Source organism: Prionailurus viverrinus, chromosome A3 (assembly GCF_022837055.1).
Source record: "Prionailurus viverrinus isolate Anna chromosome A3, UM_Priviv_1.0, whole genome shotgun sequence".
NCBI classification, from domain to species: domain Eukaryota; kingdom Metazoa; phylum Chordata; class Mammalia; order Carnivora; family Felidae; genus Prionailurus; species Prionailurus viverrinus.
The window spans coordinates 111,470,850-111,492,331 of NC_062563.1; the positions used below are offsets into that span (position 1 = coordinate 111,470,850).

General features: G+C 42.4%; 1 protein-coding gene across 3 annotated transcripts in view; it reads right to left on the reverse strand.

Moving 5' to 3' along the window:
* The window catches only part of CRIM1 (cysteine rich transmembrane BMP regulator 1), a 191,695-nt gene that overhangs the window by 137,845 nt on the left and 32,368 nt on the right, over window positions 1-21,482 (reverse strand). For all 3 annotated transcript variants that reach the window (XM_047854122.1, XM_047854124.1, XM_047854123.1), the window contains exon 2: window positions 13,980-14,153. In XM_047854122.1, the coding sequence (XP_047710078.1) occupies window positions 13,980-14,153 (174 nt within the window). The remainder of the gene's footprint in view (window positions 1-13,979; window positions 14,154-21,482) is intronic.

A 21,482-nucleotide genomic window follows, 5' to 3' on the forward strand; every position in this document is an offset into this window, starting at 1 on the left:
CACACAAATATTAATTCATCACATGTTAATTCCTTCCCTCTTCCAACTTTACAGGCACTACTTGTAGCTGTTACTTCCTCCCAATGCAAAAAACACTTAGCAACAGAGACTGTAAATCAAAAGCAGGAAGGTCATAGAAAGAATATATCCCCAGCTTTAGATCTACCAACAACCTATGTGAATAGAGAGCCTGAACCATTAAAAGAATGGTCTCATAGGTTTCAAAACTATTCAAATGCTCAGTACAGCACACTTTGTGGTCAGTATGAACTAGGGAATGAGTCACATTTTATGTTCATTAGAATATTTCTTTTAAAAGCCCCAAACATTGAATTTTAGTGGTCTTAAACACCTTTCTTGAGAGAGTTATATATTCCACAAAGAAGATACAGGCATCAGTTCTAGGAATAAACACAATATGTCTATGAATCATAAAATAGCTTTTAAACTGGTTAAAATGAGCTTTGATTTATTTTTTGTTTCTTAGTATCTTCTAGAAGGCCTACCATACACAACCCTTTTCAGAGTGGGAAAGGCCACTGAGTCCTTACTACAGCCACATTCTTGGGGCAGGATTCTTCCTGTATCACCACAAAAACAGCAGTGCAGCTGGGCTGGCCCTGGCCCCACGCTCCCCAGGTGCGGGGACACACTCAGGATGGGGCAGGACAAACTTCCAGGATCCCTGCTTCATCTTAAAGAGCTTTCCTCCTTCTGGGCTGAGTTCCTTTCAGAGGAATTTCACAATTAGAAAGGATCAAAATGGAAATACTGGCTGAGGTAACACTCAAGTGTAATCAATCAATAAGGGTACATTCTGCCTAGATTATAGGAGCTGGTAGTAAAGAGAGAGAGAGGAGGTTGGGCTTCTCAGGTGGGAAGAAAACTGAAAGAACAGAACGGGGCCACTGAAGAAAAGAGACAAATTGGCAATCTTCGATATTTTCACCTAAGCTTGGCTCCACTAACTTCCACTAAGAAGTGGGAGAAACCGTAGCTTTGACTCAGAGTTTACCTTTATGTGTGATGGCATGCATTCGGCCCTGTCTCCTTCCATTAATAGATTTCCTTGCTGGCTTAAAAATTAAAACCCTCTTTTTTCCAAAAAGTTTTTTTTTTTCCTGGAAGACCTCTTAATCAAGGTAGTATTAACTACGTAATACTGGCAAGCCTGGAAAAAGGTTAAAAACACATCATCTCCCAGAGAATCCTTACCTATATTGATAGAATTAACGGACATTTGACATGATCACTTTTTGATGGACTGCAAATTAAAACCATCAAGCTTGCCTGCCTCGTCCAGGATCCCAGATTATGGTTTTGGAGCGCTAATGACACTAAGTAATGAGGTTTTTCATAGCCTGAGTTTGGGAGTGACCACTCCTGGTGGCCCACACCCTCCAGGTGGTTGATGGAGACAGCCAGCCAGGGACAGGAGGACACAGAAGGTGCAGCTCCCACCCTTCTCAGAGGAAGGGGGCCGTGCTGCGGGGAGCGGTCAGGCTCCCTTTGCAGCAGCTCAGAAGGCCAGGATTCCAGATCCTTTGCTCGTGTCAGGGAAAACCCTTGTGGGGGCCAGGTTAGCAGGACACAGCTGGGCAGAGCAGCGACTCAGCAGCTCTTCATGACAGAGCACCCGCCAAGCCCTGGGAATAACTGGAAGGTCACCTACAGCCAAGTCAGAAACCACAAATATGCAAGGGCCTGCTCAGGGTTACCCAGAAGTGGAGACGTTCACCTGCTAAAGGCCAAGATGGAAATGGAAACGTTCTAAGCTTGGCCCCCAAAGAACACCATTCATCTGACTGAAAGCACCAGGCTTTTTTTTGTCCTTTAATAGTAAGTGGGTTTTCAAAAATATATACTAATGACACAGTATTTAAACTTGAAACAAGCATCTGCTTGTAGCAAAAACTGTTCGCCTACAACTCCTGGTACTCCCATCCTAACCCAGGAGCAGGAACGAGGAGAGGACAGATGGACGTCTGGGCTGTACACAGCTTGGAATCACACAGAATGAGTTAAAGCAAAGGAGGGGTGGGGGAAACATGTTAAGTGGTACAGAACATTATTGCCTATTTACTTGTAACTGCACAGAAAGCATCATTCCAAGGGTCAGATTGAAGATTTGGTTTTTTATACCACTTAAAAAAATTTTTTTGTTAATGTTTATTTATTTTTGAAGGAGAGGGAGACACAGCATGAGCAGGGGAGGGGCAGAAAGAGAGGGAGACACAGAATCTGAAGCAGGCTCCAGGCTCTGAGCTGTCAGCACAGAGCCCGACACAGGGCTCGAACTCACAAACAGTGAGATCATGACCTGAGCCGAAGTCAGATGCTTACTCAACTGAGCCACCCAGGGGCCCCTATACCATTTCTTGTAACACCACTGGGGCTGAATAAAATGCTCCTCTACACAGACACAGACACGCACACTCCTCTCTTAAGCACTAGGATATAAAATACTTAATCAGGACTTTTTTTCTTTTTCTTTGCTGGGCACAAGAAATCACAACAACCAGAAGGTCACTGTATGACTTCCAACAGTTAAAATGCAGGTATAATTATTCAAACAACTGCTCCTCTCCAACTGGTCTCATGCCAAGTTCCTTGAGTTTCCTGTTTTGATTTCGCAGACATTTGAAACTGGTTTCCGCCTTTTGGTAGTCCTTTTTCTCCCCCTTGTACCAGTTATCAAGACATCAAAACAACAATTTGTACCTATAACATAAAATTCTAAAATACTGATTTAGTTGTCAACCTAAATAGTCTACTACTTATGAAAATAAATAACGGTGTCTATGCTTTCTTTCTGTGTGGCATTGATGGAATTCAAAATGAAACATATAGATTTCAAAGTGACTTTATATACGTGCTCCAAAGAAGAAAAGATGTATCACATTATCAATTTTTGATTGTTTTTACAAAGAGAGGGGGACAGCAATACAGATTTAAAGCTGCATAAAAGCCTTACTGTCTAAATGAAAGACGCATCTTTAACGGCACTTGGACAGCTAAGGGAAAAATCAAAATCGTGGTAATGAGGACCCTTGTCCACCTGGAGGGGAAGGTTAAATGGCTTTTTCTACGTGGACAAGGGAATGGTTAGTGTTTCCATATGTGATAAGCACTGGTAACTGAATTCCTCGAAAATAGGAGCTAAAGCAATCCATTCACAAGCATAACACTGGTTTCAGATAGAACTACCCTAAGAAAAACAATCTGCAATGAGTAACTTTAATGAAGTGCATGACTAACTTGAAAATTATGAATTGGTGGAAGTTGTGAAGTAGGGGAGACACCGTTCCTGCCATGCAGCGGGCTCGGCTTCCACAGAAGGACGAACCAGAGTCAGAGAATCCCTTTTTTTCTTTTTTAAAGCAGTTAAGCTCATATATTCTATTAGTGAGGATTCTATAACAGATTTGAAAGGCCAAGTACTTCCCAAAGGTTTTTTCCCTAAAATGTTCTATAACTAACCCCATGTCTATCCTTCTTTCAACCAAATACTTACAGTACTGACAAATTACAAGGACTTCATAAATTTAACTCTGCTAGATCACAATCTCAAGTGTACAGCAGTTATATTTGGGGGGAACATAAAATTTGACTTCCAGTACTGCTGAGCCTGTGCATTAATGATTTTACTGGATCATTTTTACTATAGTCAATACTATAGTAGAAAAGATTTGGGGATAATGACATTTAATACCATGTAGATTAATATAATTTATTTATATTTTTATTTATTTTTCAGAGAGAGAGAGAGAGAGAGACAGAGAGAGAGATAAGAGTGTGAGCAGGGGAGGGGCAGAGAGAGAGGGAGGCACAGAATCCGAAGCAGGCTCCAGGCTCCAGCTGCCAGCACAGAGCCCGACATGGGGCTTGAACTCACAAACCGCGAGATCATGACCTGAGCCAAAGTCGGACGCTTAACCGACTGAGCCACCCAGATGCCCAGACTGATATCATTTTTTAAAGAAATACATACACCTAAGGTCTAAAATATATTTCTAATATACAGGTAAAGTTAGAGAAACAATAATTTTTATTAAAAACAACTTCCCCAGTGGTGCCTAGGTGGCTCAGTCGGGTAAGTACCTGGCTCGTGGTTTTTGGCTCAGGTCATGATCTCATGGGTCATGGGACTGAGCCCCACATCAGGCTCTGTGCTGACAGTGCAGAGCCTGCTTGAGGTTCTCTCTTCCTCTCTCTCTGCCCCCCCCACCCCCCTGCTGGAGCTCACGCATGTGCTTTCTCTCTCATTCTCTCTTTCTCAAAATAAATAAAGTTAAAAAATTTTTAAAAACAAAATGCAATTTCCTCAGCATCCAAGTCTTGGGATTCGTTTAGTTCCTCATCACGTGATCCTATGTGCACACTAGGAAATGCCTCAGTTGGATTTTAATTTCTTTTAATATTTACTTTGGAGAAAAGTTTTAATTTTCGTAATTATATAATAAGGCCATTACTGTGTATCCGTATTTGAAGTCAGGCTTTATAACATATGCTTTGTATTTAAACACATGCTCTGTGTTTAAAAGCAATGAAAGTAGTAGAAATCGGCAGTAAGCACAATGATGTTCTCTCAGATATGCCTCCCTCACAGGGAGGCAGATTCACACAAACCCTCTGGGACTCTGCTACTCAGAGGGTGGCAGCACGGCTCCTCCTGGGGGCTCACTGGGAAGTTCTTCCCAGCCCTAGTCCAGCCCCTGCAAGTCAAAATCACAGTGTGTCCATTAAGCTCTCTCAGGTCTAAGGCTCAGGAGATTCCTGTGCACGGGATGCCCATGCCTTGCCGTGGACCTCCAGCCCTTGTGGGAACATGGGTCAGGGCAGAGCTGGGTGCCTCTGTCGTCCTTCCATTTTTATTATGGGATGGCAGCACATGCCCTGCTGCAGCTAACGTGTCTCCATCCAGCATGGCTTTGGCGGCCAGGGGGTCAAGAGGGAATTTGGTTGCACTACCTCAAAGATGGAACAAGTGTTAAACGACGCGCCCATCTCCGTTTGATCATGTTTCCTTGAGTGTTTTGGGGGGAGCATCATCCCCACTCCAGACACAAAAAGTCTGAGAATAAAGTTTTATGGATAAAAGTAGACAGTATCCAATTTCCTTCTAAATACTAATTAACAAATATTACAGATGGCATCACAAGGTAGACTATCTGATGAGGCCTCACATAGCACCGGCTGTACTAGAGGCTACAGACTGAGAAAAAGATAAGCACTTATTTCTTAAAATAAGTGTAAATGTAGCACTTACACTTGTGTGAAAAAAAAAATAAGTGCAATGTAAAACATTAAAAATGGAATAATAAGCTCACATAATATTAACATTTCCTTAGGGAGGATTGAAACAGTAAATCTGGAGCACAGAATAATTTATAAAAATTAAGGCGCTGAAGCAACTGACTGTTATCTAGGTTTTTAAAACCTGAAAGGAAAAAGCCGTAAAACAGAAGTCATTTGTCTCTATGTCAAAATTAGTTTAGCTTCAGGGGCGCCTGGGTGGTTCACAGAGGGTTAAGCATCTGACTCTTGATTGTGGCTCAGGTCATGATCTCACTATCCGTGAGATCAAGCCCTATGTTGGGCTCTGTGTGGACAGCGTGGAGCCTGCTTGGGATTCTCTCTCTCCCTCTCTCTCTCTGCCTCTCTCCAGCTTGCACATGTACTCGTGCACACATGCACTCTCTCTTTCAAAATAAATAAACTTAAAAAATAAATACATAAGAAGGAAAAAAAAACTACAGGTATGTAACTATATATACAAATCCTCTCATCTTCTTACTTATCTTTAATTTCTGCCCAAGCATATATATTTCATGCAATGTAAGTTTACAAAACAGGTAAATGCTTAAAAATATCATTGAAGACATTTTTAAAAGAAAAAAAAAATCAAAAGCAAGCTCCTATAGGGTATCTAAAACGTGATTTAATTTATGCATCTGCACCTTCAGGGTCATTTAGAAAATGGCCCATCAGATGCAAAACAAAGTCAAGCTGGGAATCTGAGGTGTAGTGATACAGCATGTGCTTAAGATACTTTGAGTTAATACATGAATGAAGAAAGAGAGCAGCTCTAAAATGAAAACAGCAGACACAGAAGGTACTTGTAGACAATGAGGAGAGTGTTCTTCCAGACTGAAAGAGCCCATGACTATCCACAGTGCTGCTTCTTTATTTTCCCATCCAATTGTCTACTCATCCTAGGGTCCTACCCTGGATGGCTCTAATCTCAAGGATGCATCTGACCAGCTTCTGCACTCCCAAACACTTTTAAAGCCTTTTTTGAACAAGGGAGTACAAATCCGTCAATCCATCAATTGTTAATAGTTAAAATGATATATTCCCTTTTAACCTCCAACTATCATGGACACCAACAGTTGTGTTTGAGGTTAGCCGCCAGCAACGGTCCACGGGCTCCCTCTCCCTGTGCTGGTGTTACACTTCCCGCACCACTATCGCTACAGAGGCCCTTTCATCTCCCTCTTGGTGTGCGAACATGGCCAGCCACTTTTGTCCTCCATCACACACATTATTGTCACATCAACCTCCGATCCTCACATCACTTCCATACTCAAGTCGTTAACAGCACCGCACTCTACAGGGGACGATGACACAATCCTTATCTCCAGGCTTCTGAGTTCTAGGCTCCTAAGTCCTATCTTCCCCTTGATCTCCAAAGACACCTCAAACACAATAAAACAAACTCAATATCCACTGCATCCAACCTCCCCTACAGCTGCTCTGCCTGTAATCCATTCTAATGGATATCACCACTCAACAGACCAACCCGCATGCCCCGTAAGCATCATATTCTGGCCATGACACCCCTGAAACATCTATCCTGACAATCACTCCTGCCTCCCCATCGGGCAGTCTTCCATTTCCTCATGCTCCAAAGTCAACCAGCCACTAAAGCCCACTGCCCTGACCACTCTAATTCCTCCCATCTGGACCCTTCTGCCCATCCTCCCCTTTCCATCTCCAAGGCTGCTCTTATATTCTCCCTTCCCTTCTGCTGAGCCACCCAACACATTTCTCCGAGTTGGACTCAGTCACCAATTACTCCACACAGCCCTCCTTGATTCATCCATTTTATGACTATCGAACAGTTCTTATTTGCTTACTCAATACAATGATGTCAAGTATCACATGCCAATTTTTTACTCTTTTCTCTAAAATAACTTGTAGAAGAAAATAGTAAATACACCCCCAAATTATAAACCGTTTAACATTGCCTCCAAGTGCTTTTAGCTAAACTACAGGAGGAATTTCTTAAAACCCAAGTGTCTTCTCCCTTTTGTAAAATGTTCATTATGTGGCTCCAAATAGGAATAAATTTCACATAATCTATACTATTCCAGTAATCCACATGATGTGTGATACAACGATACCCAAAAAGTATATTTAAGAACACACTTTATGCATCCCACACAGATATCACTTCAACTAGTCTCTGGCTGATGATAAATCCACATGGACTGGGTTGATTTTAGTTTTCTCTAGAATCTCCCAACAAGGTTATATCTTTGTGTGAAAAGGACTGACTTCTCAGGGATGTAGATCTTTGCAGTCTTCCGTATACTTAGCATGGAGCTACTTAATGAGTTAATTACATAAAAAATTTCTTAAGTGACAAATAGCTCTACTTGGGTAGAGCTTTGGGTTTTGTCCAAAACAAAACTCTGGAGTCTTCCTTAAATCTCCTGCTCCTAGTAAAGAGCACCACACCCTGCTTAAAACCCCAAATCTGGGGCGCCTGGGTGGCGCAGTCGGTTAAGCGTCCGACTTCAGCCAGGTCACGATCTCGCGGTCCGTGAGTTCGAGCCCCGCGTCAGGCTCTGGGCTGATGGCTCGGAGCCTGGAGCCTGTTTCCGATTCTGTGTCTCCCTCTCTCTCTGCCCCTCCCCCGTTCATGCTCTGTCTCTCTCTGTCCCAAAAATAAGTAAACGTTGAAAAAAAAAATTAAAAAAAAAAAAACCCCAAATCTAAGAGTACTTTCTTGATTCCTCTTTCCCTCATGCCCTAGGCGTAACCCATCAACAAATCTAGTTCGAAATTATATCTCAAATCCACCCATCCCTTTATCTCCAGCTCTGAAGTCTGAGCCACCATTACTTCTTCCCTGAATTACTAAAAGAACGCCCCCTACCTGTGAGACTGTTTCCACTCTTGTATCTTGCCACCTCCTACACGTCTCCACCAGATTCATTTTTTAAGCCACACAAATCAAGTTACATCCAGTTCACGACCCTCTAACATAGCTTCCCTATGTCCTCATCACAAAAGCCACTCACCTGACCATCACTTACATCGTGTGATGTGGCCTCCACCCTCTGCCCCTCCCCCATGACATTCCAGTCTCACTGACCTTGCTGTTTCTTGTTATTCTTTCAACACGCCCAGCTGGCTCAGAACTTTCACACTCGCAGTTCCTTCTGAACGGAAGGCTCTCCTGTCAGACCATCCTAAATTTGACGCTCTCTTACATTCAGATTTCACTGCGAATGCTCTCCCTTCATGGGAAACTTCCCTGACCCCCATATCTGAAAGCAATTTTCTCAGTAACCCTAGTGATTCTCGTATCATCCTAATTATTGCTTTTCATAGCTCCTCTCACATTGTACGACATTCTCCGTTCATTTTTGCGTTTTCACGTCACCTCTCCCCTTCTGAACGTAAGCTCCATGACAGCTGTACCCCTGGCCACTAGAACTGTGCCCAGTACATAGTCGGCACTCAAATATTTGCTGGATGAATGAATATTCGAATGTTTTCCAGGGTGGTTTACATCCTTCTCTGAACTTGTTTTCATACTTCTGATTACTTTTCGATTTCATGACCACCCTAAATTATATTAATTTTTTAGAAAATAAAAGCCACTGACCCCAACGTGGAGACATATACAAACTTAAAGGCCCACCTTCTTCACTGTATCATGGAAATCTTTGGTATCCACTCTGACTGTAATTATTAAGCTCAGAGCGGCCCCTCCAGAAAACCCTTGCAGCAACTGCAGAGACGGGTACCGCTCTCACTAGTTTTGTCCCCTCCTCTGATGGTACAATTGAACTTTTGCGAAGCTCAGTACAGCGCAGACCAAACCAAGGATGAACAGACAGTGAAGCATAGAATTATTATGCTTTATTATCAAGGTGATATGACCTGCAGGTCATTCCATTTATTAGACTTCCTTCTCCTTGAAGAAATACACAGGATTCTGGCAAACCATTCTGCACGGAGCCATGGATGGTTGTATCCTGTTGCCTCTAAATTCGTGACAAACCGATTTTATGGTGACTTGTTCATATATTTTAGGAAAGGAAACATTTGGTAAAATCCAGGACCAACTCCTTCCCTTTAAATTTTTTTTTAAATTAAAAAAAATGTTTTATATTGTTTACTAATTTTTGAGAGAGAGAGAGAGAGAGAGAGAGCGCGTGAGCGAGCATGAGACGGGGACGGGCAGAGGGGGGGACAGAGGATCTGGAGCGGCTCTGTGCTGACAGCCCCATGTGGGGCTTGAACTCACTAACTGTAAGAGCATGACCTGAGGGGAAGCCGGATGCTTAACCAACTGAGCCACCCAGGCGCCCCTCTTTCCCCTTTAAATGAATTAAGCAAAACATAATAACTTTTTAATATCCAGAAATTGCCAGTATTCTTCATAAACCTATAAATATGATATTGAAATGCCCTGCAAGGACATCCATGCATTTTTTAAAGTGTTGATGTCATTATGTTTGGAACTCATGCTCAGAATTTACTCCCAAAGCATGGAAATGGGAGACCCGTGTTTTCTCATTACGTTCTGGCCAGAATACTATTCTTTCTTCCCCACCCCCAACACTGCACATGTAAGCTCTACAAAGTGCTCAGAAGAATGGGCCTAAAAAGAAGGCTTTAACCAGAACTAACTATTCATCTTCCCACAAGAGAACACCAAGAACCAAGTCTAAACTTCCAGGTCACCCACTGTTACTGGATTCTTATCTTCACTGGGCTCTGCAAAATTCATCCACGCCCTGCACAGCCCTCCCTCCCAAATCCTTCTACCATGCCTTCTAGAACTCATGGGTCTCTCATCACCGGAGTCCCCTCTGTCATCATTGTCCCCTCACCTTTGTGTCTTAACTGAAACCTGGTACTCCCTGGCTACTCTGTCCCTTGACGTCCTCTCAAGTAGAGATGGCTTCATCTCCCACACTCCACAAACCTGAGGGTAGGGCCGGTGTCCCCTGTGTTCTCGCTGCCACTTTCAATAACTCTTCCTTTTCCCCTTTAAAAAATAAAACCTCGTGGGCGTGAAGCACACGCGATGAGACTGCGCGCCTGCTGCACAGAGTTGTGTCTTCCCCATTTGCCGCGCTGTCCTTCCCAACACAGGGGGCCTGTCTATCACAGCAACACTCTCCTGCGTGACCCTCCGGCTCTGGGCCCCTCTCTTCCTATCAAATGTACCGGGAAACTCCCACCCCTGGTCAAACCCAGCTCCCTCCACTCCCACTGCACCTGCACCGAGGCTGGAGGGGGCACACGACTGTTGGCGGGCTGCCCTGCAAATTTATAACCGATAGCCTCAAGTAAGCTGTGGGCACTAGTGGGGACCCTAATCCGCTTCCCTGGTTAATGCACCTGCCCCTCTCTGAGATGAATTTACATTCTCCCTCTCCCCCTCCTCAGTATTTCACACCCCTTTTTCCCCTCAGAGTCAGAGGACGACCTTGCTGTCTGTACCGTCTCTGAGAAAAGGAAACAATCGTGCTCCTCTCTCCTCACTTTGTTCCTGCAAATCACGCGTTTTCTTACATTAACTGCTTTCTCACTTCTTACTAGATCATTGTCATTAAACGTGCTGTCGTATCTGTCATAGATTTAAAGCCCCTCTGGACTCTATGTCTCCCTAAAACAAACGCCCCATTCTCCAGTTCCACGTCGTCGCAAACATCTCAGAAGTCTCCCCGCCTCCATAACCTGTACTATCATTCTTGTGGCATTGCAGGTTGGGAAGCCTAGAATCATCTTCGTGCATTTTCATCCTTCCCCTGTCAGCAGATACTGTAGGTTCTTTCAGCAAAATGGTGCGTACCCACCTCTTCCTTGCTGTTTCCCCACTAGCCCCCAGTCCAGTCTCTCTTGGCCCTGCGTCTCAGTAACTGAACCAGTTCTCCGGCGAGCCTCCAGACTGCAGTATCTCCCCTGCTAACCCCACCACCCCAGTCTGCCCATCACTGACTTCGCCAGTCTCTGCTCATAAAACTGCAGTGGTTTCTGATAGTTCCTATTACCAGGCTTAAGCTCCTTGTTTGAAGCTGCCGGTCCCAGGCCGCCTCCCCATCTTTATTTCCTATAACCTGTCAATATAAAACCTCGTTCTCTTAGACCAGCGTCCCACATGCCTTACATGAGGCATGCGGCCTCATTTCTAGGTTGCATTCTTTTGTCTACATTGTTCTCCTTCCTAGAATCCATCACCATGCATGTTCTAAATCGTTCCGCCTCTACCTCCTCCACACCCTTCCCTGCAACTCCGGGCCACACTTCTCTGGCCCTAAACTGCTAGAAGTATTCCAAGTCTCCATTGCTATTAACGACTTAATTGGATACAGCAGTATTCCATCACTAATTCTTTCATATGCAATATAAACTTGAATATAGGTTGAGCTTTTTCCTTCAAACTTGTTTCTCAGAAAAGGGAAATCCCCTAATACTGACTTCTTATAAGATCTTGAATATTGCAGGTGCTTTATTTTGAAAAACACAAAAGTAGAAGATACATTAACCTTAAATGACCTCAACCAATTCTACTTTTGGATTACACAGAGGCCATCTGACAGAATCTGTTAACAACAACAACAACAACAACAAAAGGTAAAGAAATTTAATCAGCTACAGTAATTATTCCTGAGGGAATGCTCTCAAAATTGGAAAGTGCTAGATCTTGTAAACAGCCTATTTAGAATCACTTTAAAAATCAATGCCATTAATCTCCACACCGTAAAGATCATAAATATACACCTAATTAAAAATGCAACTGTCCCAGTGTTATGTCAAAAGACACAGAGTTTTGAACAAAACTTCTTGTGCTAACTTAAATTCAAAATCTGCTACATCTCAAACAATTTAGACAGTAGGGAAGAGAGTGTGCTGAAGAATAGGGTGTTATAGGACTTGCAAGGTAGCCCAAAAGAGGACAATGACAGTGACAGTGATGCATTTAAAACATTCGAGGAAAAGAAACAAAACAAACAAAAAACAAAAAACCCAGCTTTGTGAAATGAAGAGTGGCAAAAATAATCTAAATTGCTGTATTACTTAATATAATGTGATTTTAAGTATGTCTAACTAGATATTTGACCACTAACTACATCTATCTCCCTGAAAGTTTACGTACACTAAGATAGGCTAAATACTTTTTTTCCTGGAAGGCAGTGAGGTAGGGACAGGGGTGAGGGCAGAGCCACAAGACAATGAAAACAAGTTAGGGAACATGCTGTCTAACGTGATGACGTAGATGAGAACACGTGACATGGTTACTCCTAGGCTTCTTACTGACCAACTGCGTGGAGCTCAGTTCTCCAATTCTCAAATTTAAGGGCCAGACTAAATGGTATCTACCTAAGACTCTCTGCAGTTCTAAAATTTTATTTCTATTGTTTCCTACTATAATCTCTTCTAATGATTCAGCAGTATTGGTAATTACAAAGAGAAATTTGTACTTCTGCTATTTTAGAGGCTATTGTAAATTTCTTATCCCCTACTATCATTTAATAGGAGTTGGAAACTTAATACAATTCAAAAACGTCAGTCCTGCTGTACTGCCCTCATGAGACCTCACAAATCCTTGGTATTCCAAACCACATTACCAATCTCTCCATCTTAGAATGACATCATGTTCATTCAGCTTTTTTCTTTCTTTTTCTCATTCAGCTCTTTTTTCCCCCCTCTAGAGGAATCTGGAGCTAGAAGAAAGTTCCATGCTGGTCTGGGGCAGGGCTGAGACCCAAGCCCAGGCTTTACCCTTTGTTAATCCTGGTTGCAAGCCACGGCACCAAACTCTCTGGGCATGCCACCCATGATTAATGTAGTTAGGAATCCTACTTCCAACTTTCCAACCCTTCGTCTAGGTTTTATGCAGCAATGTGCAAAAGTTATGGACTGTATTAGTATAGTTTTCTTGTTTATTTGTTTTTTAATTTTTTTAATGTTTATTTATTTTTGAGAGAGAAAGAGAGAGCGAGCGAGAGAGAACACGTGCACAAGTGGAGGAGGGGCAGAAAGAGAGGGGGAGACACAGATTCCGATGCAGGTTCCAGGCTCTGAGCTGTTAGCACAGAGCCGGACACGGGGCTCCAACTCAGGAGCCTTGAGACCATGACCTGAGCCGCAGTTAGACGCTCAACCAACTGAGCCATCCAGGCGCCCCTAATTTTCTTGTTATTTTAGTGTAATTTCTGACTTCATTTCACAGGTGAAGCACCCAATGACCCATCCACACCGATGTTCAACGTAAGCGTTCAACCATCACCGTGCAATCCTCCCATCTCTGCTAAAGAGATACACATTCTTGCCAGATGAGCTGCGTTTCTAAGTAGCACCCTCCCCATGGAACACCATGCTATGGTAAATCAAGCAGAATGGACCTGGTGACGACAGATGACGATCTCAAGCACACCACTCGTGAAATCATCCATTACGCAGAGGTGACCCAGGCAAGCTGGCACGGACCGCCCTGCTCATGTGACAACAGCACTACCCCGTTCCACGGCATCCAGGAACACAAATGCACGTGTGCACACAACACACACATCATCACATCAGCACCCAGTCAACTTTCTGCATTCTGTTTGCGGTTCTAAAAGCTACCAACCTCTGCAAGTGTGTCCCTGCCTCTTCAAGCTCAAACACCACCACCACTCGGAGTCACACGGTGCTAAGCCTCACAGTTGTAAAAAATCAGTACTTACCTTCAATCCTCTTCAAAGCTGAAAGGCACATATCCTTCCTCGGAAACTCAAAGGGATTGTTGCAGGTTCGAATGGTGTCACATTCGCATTTCCCATTGATTATATTGCAGCCAGACACGAGGTTTTCGTTGCAGGGTTCAAAACCAAGCAGTTGGTCATCGTCCCAGTTCTCATCTGTAAAACAACGAACAGCCACATAATATTTGCTTGCAGCTTCATTCAAAGGCCTGTTTGAGAGCAAAAATGTGCAAAGATGTCAAGATTAACACCTGATATTGACACCTCAATTTATGAAAAGCGATTTGGCTGCAATTTGACAAATGAATGAAACCCAATATCCTAGTAAGCGAGAAAAAGGAAGTAGAGCCACACGTGTAGACATTAAATAGCCAGTGTTTTGGGATCAAAAACTGCCACCTCTGTGTTATTTTAAACAAAGATTCCTGGATTTTCCTACTTTCAACAAAATCACAGGAGTCACATTTGTCAACCTACAAAATGAATAAATCTACACACATTTTTTTTTTTTTTTACTCTATCTGGTAGAGACTAGCCTATAGCTAGTTTAAAACAGCTCTGCAACTTAACACATCAAGACAACTAATAAACATAAAAATGAAGACCATCAAAAGAATTGAGAACGGATACCACGGTGGATATTTCTCCAACGCATTTCAGTTCGGATGCTCATGTCCACCAATGCCCAAAACCAAAACCAGGGCCACAGTTTAGTGAAAGGCTAGGCTGCGATCAAATCAGTATCCTGGTCATGGAATGGAGTCAAGTATAAGAAACAAAGGAGATCTCGGACCTACTTTCATGGGATTCAGCTCAGACAAATAAAACAAGCATGACAGAATCACAGGCTGACTCAATCTTTAATGCTACTCTTCATAGTTCAAACACCTCTTCTAGGAAACCAGACTCTACGAATCTCTGGGACATTTTATCAGTCCCCCCCCCCCCCTTAACATTATCTTTAATAGATGCTTTATCGTGCCTTGACCGGGTACTAACTGTTAAAGAGTAAACATGTTTCTGATAACCATATCTGGAGTGAATTTTTAAAAGTGTTTGAATTTAAGATATCTTAAATATGTTGCAAACTACGGCAGGTATAAAGCCATCTTCAGAAAGTGTTTTCCTAGAAGACAGTGTAAACAAATGGCTATAATTTTTTTACAGCTAAATTTTACTTCTGGTGACATCATTAACTCACTGCATAAGTTAGGCAAAAGGCAGTTCTCCCTCACTGAAATAATCTTCCTGTCAATGAGTCTTTAGAAAGGCATCATTTACAACATAAAGAGCTTCATGGCAATTCTTTGAAAACAGAAAATAGAAAACCTCCTCTCTTCTGATTTCAGATCAGGCTCACTTATTTGATCCACGTCTCAACTCTTAGTAAAAACAATTTTAGAAGTTTCAACAAAAACACCACTTATCTGTTTTAAAATCTGTTTTCCTGTTTAGCCTGTATTTGCGTTTAGAAATAACGTGTAAACACACGAAGATGCATTCCTATCTTCGAGACAACAGTAAAATTACTAAATTTCCCTGAAAGGAAAATCAGAAAAGAACACAATGAGACAACACGGAAACGTAGGTGATAATTTAGTCTTCGGCTACAGTCTAGAATACGTGGCAGTTGAACATGCTATTAGTACCACTCCCCTAATCTAGTTCAGTGACATTTGTCATGAAGACATTTTGGGGACTTTATATTCACATTTGTAACTCCAAGTTAGTTCAACCCTAGGAACTTAAAAACTTGTAAGAAATCAAGTAACATCTGACCCACTAGAAAACTACCTCTTCTCTTCTATCTCTCCTTTATTTCTATTTCTCTTTTCCCCCATCATATTCTAAAAAGAAATTTTTATTCCTTTTTTTATAAATATGTACACAGTTAATCTATCACCAAATTCAGTGGATTCCAATTTTCCCCCACAGTAAACCCCCCTTTCCTCCATTAGAACTAGAATTCCCTGAAGACATCATTGTCCTAAAAGGACTACAACATCCTCTCTCACCTGTCTCCCAGCCACCATCCTCTTGTCCCTCCATGGCCCCATTCCCCACACCATCACCCCAGTCATCGCCCTCAATATACAAACCTGCCCCGTGGTTCTCTCTTGCCAACAAGGAAAAGCCCAAACTTCTTATTGCAGAATAAAAGGTTCTTCATCGTATGGCTTCTACTTCTACAGACTTCTCTTTCACCAAGCCCTCACATATCCCAATGCCCTAGGCACACTGCAATTCTCACTACAAACCCTTCATCACTGCTTCCACACCTTTGCTCATGGAGTATCATCTGCCTAGAACCCTTCCTTTCCCTTCCGCCCATAACTCCTATTCATCCTTGAACACCCAGTTCAAACATCACCTTTTTGGAGAAGTCTTCTCCATGCTTCCTCAGGCATGTGCACCGACCTCTGGTCCCCTATGACGATGGCGTTATGTAAGTCAAACTTCCCCACTAGGTACGAGTCCTTGTGTGTAGAAGTCAGATCTCATCCAACTTTGAATCCCCTTGACCCCAGAACTTAATACAGTGTTCAATAACTGTATATATAGTACTGTAACATATATATGTGTGCATGTATGTATGCGCGCACGCACACACACACACAATACTATAAATCCAGTCACGTATTTCATGTCATTGGTCTGGTCAATGTTATGGTCCATGTGTTTTCGAGGAAGACCATTTTCCCTGAATGTGGAATCACAATTAAAAAATGGCCGTTGACACTCTTCCTGGCTCCTTACTGATTCCTGCTTTGTTCCCAGGAGAAGCCTGTCGGCAGCAACAAGAGCCTGCTCGTGAGTGTGCAGAGGGAAGCCTGACCATCTCCTCAAAAATGTGAGGCCACCATGTCTAGTTAGGAAGCACTGGACTCTGAACCCCAAGATGTCTTATATACCTTTATTTTCTTTTCTGAGGGAAGTTTTTCAATTCTATGCCCCCACTCTAATCAATACTTTGTTTTTCTTCTTGGCAAATAGTTCCCTTAGCAACCACTGCTTTATAGGATCAAGTACAACATGCTTTGGAGACAAAGACTTTTATGTTTTTCTATTACAGGACATCATACTTTAAAATAATTTAACGGCCAATCAACAGGGATTCAAAGCAAAGATTTAGTGAGGTTTGATTATAGAAATCAAATCTGGGCCCAAGAGTTCTTCTGACAGTGCCTGGAAAATTTGATGTTTTTAAATCTCTCTTATGTACATCCACATATATGACCCAAGGATCAAGGCTCTAATTCTCTGATTCCTGATTTCTCCTTGGACCGGTCAGCAGGTGAAAAAAAGAAGTTAAAAACAGGAGTACTGCCCTTTAAATATTTATTTCAAGTAGTTTTCTTTTTTTTCTTTTTTCTGGATACTCTCCAGGTGACAAGATAGTATCCTAGCCTGAAAAGATCACTGAGATACCTCTGCAAATGTATCTTTTAGTTTGTAACTCCTGCAAATTACCAAATCAGGATGTTGAATTATTTCTCTAAATAGGAGAGAAATCTAATGATTTCATGTATGAATTAAAATTCATGCATGTTCAAATACGTCCAAATACGTTAAGTACTGCAGCAAAGAGACAGGTATATATAACTGCTAATGGGACATCTCCACTTGGATGCTTAGAAGACATCTCAAAATATGATGCTTTACTTCGAGACAACCACTGTATCTCAGGTATTTCTGAAACAGAATTACTTCACGCACTTGTCCCATTTCACCCCCCAGAACAGTAACGTGATACGTAAGAAGATGTGTAATGAGTGGCAGGGACATACGTACATGGTGTCTCACTACGATATCAGCAGCCTGATCACCAGTGCCTTTGCAAATGCTGTCACATAGAATAAAGGTAATATTTTTATACTGCTATGAAAACAGTTTGGACCTCATGTATTACCAGAAAAGGTCTTGGGATTGCCCAGGGGTTGCTGTCTAAAGAGCAGGTCTTGCTGATAACACCTGGGCCAAGACAGCATAGGCTCCAAGTCTGAGAGATAACAAAGGACGTCGGGTACCTCTTCTCCTGACGGTTACACTAAACCATAAACAGACACACCCCTTTAGTGGGATTTAGCCAATATGTAATTGGGAAAAAGGAAAACGAAGTCAATAAAATGCAAAAGTTGCATGGACTCATACCTGATTTTTTTCAGCACATTAATGCTATGAAAAGATCAAGAGCAAGTTTTCTCACAATGAAAGGAAAAGTCTTAGCAATAATGAACACCTTAAGAAAAGGCTGATGATCTTGTTTAAATTTCTTTTTTTGGTACAAGAAATGACTGCTCTAGTGGCTGAACTTTCCATGACATTAAACTACGCAGGCAGGTTACAAATGCAAATGAAAAAACTAGAGACGTTTCCCCTGTATTTAAATATCATGATGAAGAAACTACCCTTGGATCTTAGGTTTAATTCTGATCAACCTGGTCTCTATTGGAAGTGACTGTCTGCAAGGTCCCAGGCCCTGAAGGAAGCAGTAGGAGCCTGGGAGTATGTAGGGCTGGAAGCAAAGGGTGGGCTGTCCGGGCTCCAGGTGCAAATGCTATGGGGGGGGGGGGGGGCTTACCTGTGTCAGTATTTTTACTTGGACTCTCATTGTCTGTATTTATCTTCTCTATATACAGTTCCATAGGTTTTGACTGACCTGCCCTTAACCCGATCTTTCCCAACATCCCTCTCGTTTTTAGTGCAGTAAATGATTTTGCAGAATGTGTTTTTTAAGAGTGCACACATGGTGCCAAAGCAAAAACACCTGTCCTTCCAACAGCCACATTCAGTCTTGTCTTGGATTGGTTCTTTCTAGTCCACAAATCATCTTCTAGGATTCTTGATGATGCTTGAAATACCCTCCTTCCACATTTGACATAAAACATTTTGGGGCGCCTGAGTGGCTCAGTTGGTTAAGCATCCGACTTCGGCTCCAGCCATGATCTCATAGTTTGTGGGTTTGAGCTCCGCATCAGGCTCTGTGCTCACAGCTCAGAGCCTAGAGCCTGGAGCCTGCTTTGGATTCTGTGATTCTGTGTCTCCCTCTCTCTCTGCCCCTCTCCCACTCACGCTTGCACTCTCTCTCTCTCTCTCTCTCGAAAATAAACATTAAAAAATAAATTAAAAAAAAGAAGATTTTAAATGCAAGGGCTAGTTAGGAGTTTCAATCCTGAGGGTAGGAAAGAGGGCATTGGGGAAGAGGATGTGGAAAACATCCAGAGTATGGAGACATCCAACTTCACATCTGCGAAACAGCAGGTCCAGGAGCTCTAGGAACCAGCCATGGCAACCCTGGCCTGACTAATCCTGGATCCCACCTCTCTGCCCTTCAAAATATCTTTCCATCTGCGTGCTGGTGTCTGAAATTCCACTAATATGGAATAAAATGCTTCAGGTGTGACTGCATTTACTGGACACAGTACTGTGTGTTCACCTAAAATCTCTGACTTCCTGAAGGCAGAGGCATTTGTATATTCAAAGCCTTACCTTTTCTACCTTGTATCAGCTTAGGTTAATGGAGTTTACTCCAAACCAAGATATAGCTGCACCCCATTATGTGGCAATCCACTTACCAGAAATATGCTATACCAGATATTAAAAGGCAAGAAACAAACTCACAGTACACACTCAGAAGCTCACAGTAATGGAATTCTGTTGGCAGAGGAGAAGCTTCTGGGAATATATATCAAATTAATTCTCCAGCTGTTCACATATCCCTGTGGCTACAGTAAGATGCAAATAGCTAATACTGGCATCTCTTTCCATGCCAGCCTAGAAACTCCAGTGTAATGTAAAATTGCTGCTCTTAACTCCCCCAGCTCTGGGCTGGCTGTTATCAGGCATTCAGTTCTGCTCAAGGAGGAATCTAATGCAGTGAGTTTTCATTCTCTCTGCTTCAAGCTTAAGGCGGATGTCCCAAAAGTCAGTGCTTCCCTCTCCCTCTCTTCCTGGTGCTGTAATCAGCACAAAGCAGGAAGGGCAAAATTATGGTTATCGGTAGAAATGATTCATGTCGCAAAAATCTGTTTTACAGGCATTTCCACAAAGTGAAACCATGTTAGGCGCATGTAACTGTATACCAGAGTGGACAAACCCGAGATCTAAAACAATGGAAATACTAAATTACACTCACAAACGTTTTTGGAAGCCTAGCTTCTTAAACTGATGCAAATCTCTAAATATAGAGCAAACAAACATGACCACTGATTCATATTATGTCCAAGTGAGGAATTCTCTGAAATGAACAGGATCCAATTTACAAAGTTAATTTATGATAAGTGTATGTTCTACTGCTGTAATTTTTGTCAGACACCTTACAATAACAAAAGAGGACCAGAGATGAACTACAGAATGCAAATTCATCCATCCATCCATCCATCCATCCATCCATCCATCCACCAATTATTCATTCCTCAGATAATGGCATCTATTATACACCAAGAACTAGGCAAGGGGCTACGGATCCAAGATGCTAGGAAGCAGGAGTTTACAGTACAATTTTCTACCAAAATCATACGAAGCGTATGAATAAAATAATAATTTCCTTTTTGATAGCAGGAAGCTACTAGGAAGAGAGAGAAGCTTAAGAGAAGATAAGAAGTGTCTCTAGAAGCGAGGAATTCGTGCAACAAGAAGGCAGCAGAGCCTAGGACTACAGAATGCAGTTCCCCTATTTCACAATTCTGCCTAAATTAGGAACTGTCTGAAATTGCGTATAGAAAAACAGACAGCCCAGACATCTGTTCTCCTCATGGAGACTGCCTGACCCAGGAGACCACAGCCCTAGCTCTGTTGTTAGTTTGCAAAGAAACCCTGAACAAGGCATTTAGCCCTCAAGGCTTCAGTGTTTTTCATTACAAAAAAGGGGGTGGAATGGACTATTCATGAAGTCCCTTTAGAGTTCATGCTCATGTTTCCTCGATTCTGCCATCTTGGATGAAATCGTACAATGCTAACAATTTATTGGGAATGCTGTCAGAATCACATGCTTTGAGTAGTCACAATTCAAATTTAAAATAGTTTCTCACTGGGGCGCCTGGGTGGCTCAGTCACGTAAGTGTCCGACTTGGGCTCAGGTCATGATCTCACGGTTCTTGGGTTCGAGCCCCGCGTCGGGTTCTGCGCTGACAGCTCAGAGCCCGGAGCCTGCTTCAGATTCTGTGTCTCCCTCTCTGTCTGCCCCTCCCCTGCTCGCAATCTGTCTCTTTCAAAAATAAATAAATGTTAAAAAAAAATTTTTTTAAATGAAATAAAAAATAAATAAAATAGTTTCTCACTTTATCAGACCAGTCTGAGGTTTGGAGAACAGTCACTATGCACAGGAAGGCAAGCCAGGGGCACTTCTTCTACAACAAAGATCACTTTGCAGGACCTTTCGAACACCTCAATCCTAGAGGATGTACTAGCTGGGGTGTCAACACACTAAAACAGGATTGGCCGTGAATTTATAACTGTGGAAGTTCTGTGTGTTCATACAAGTGT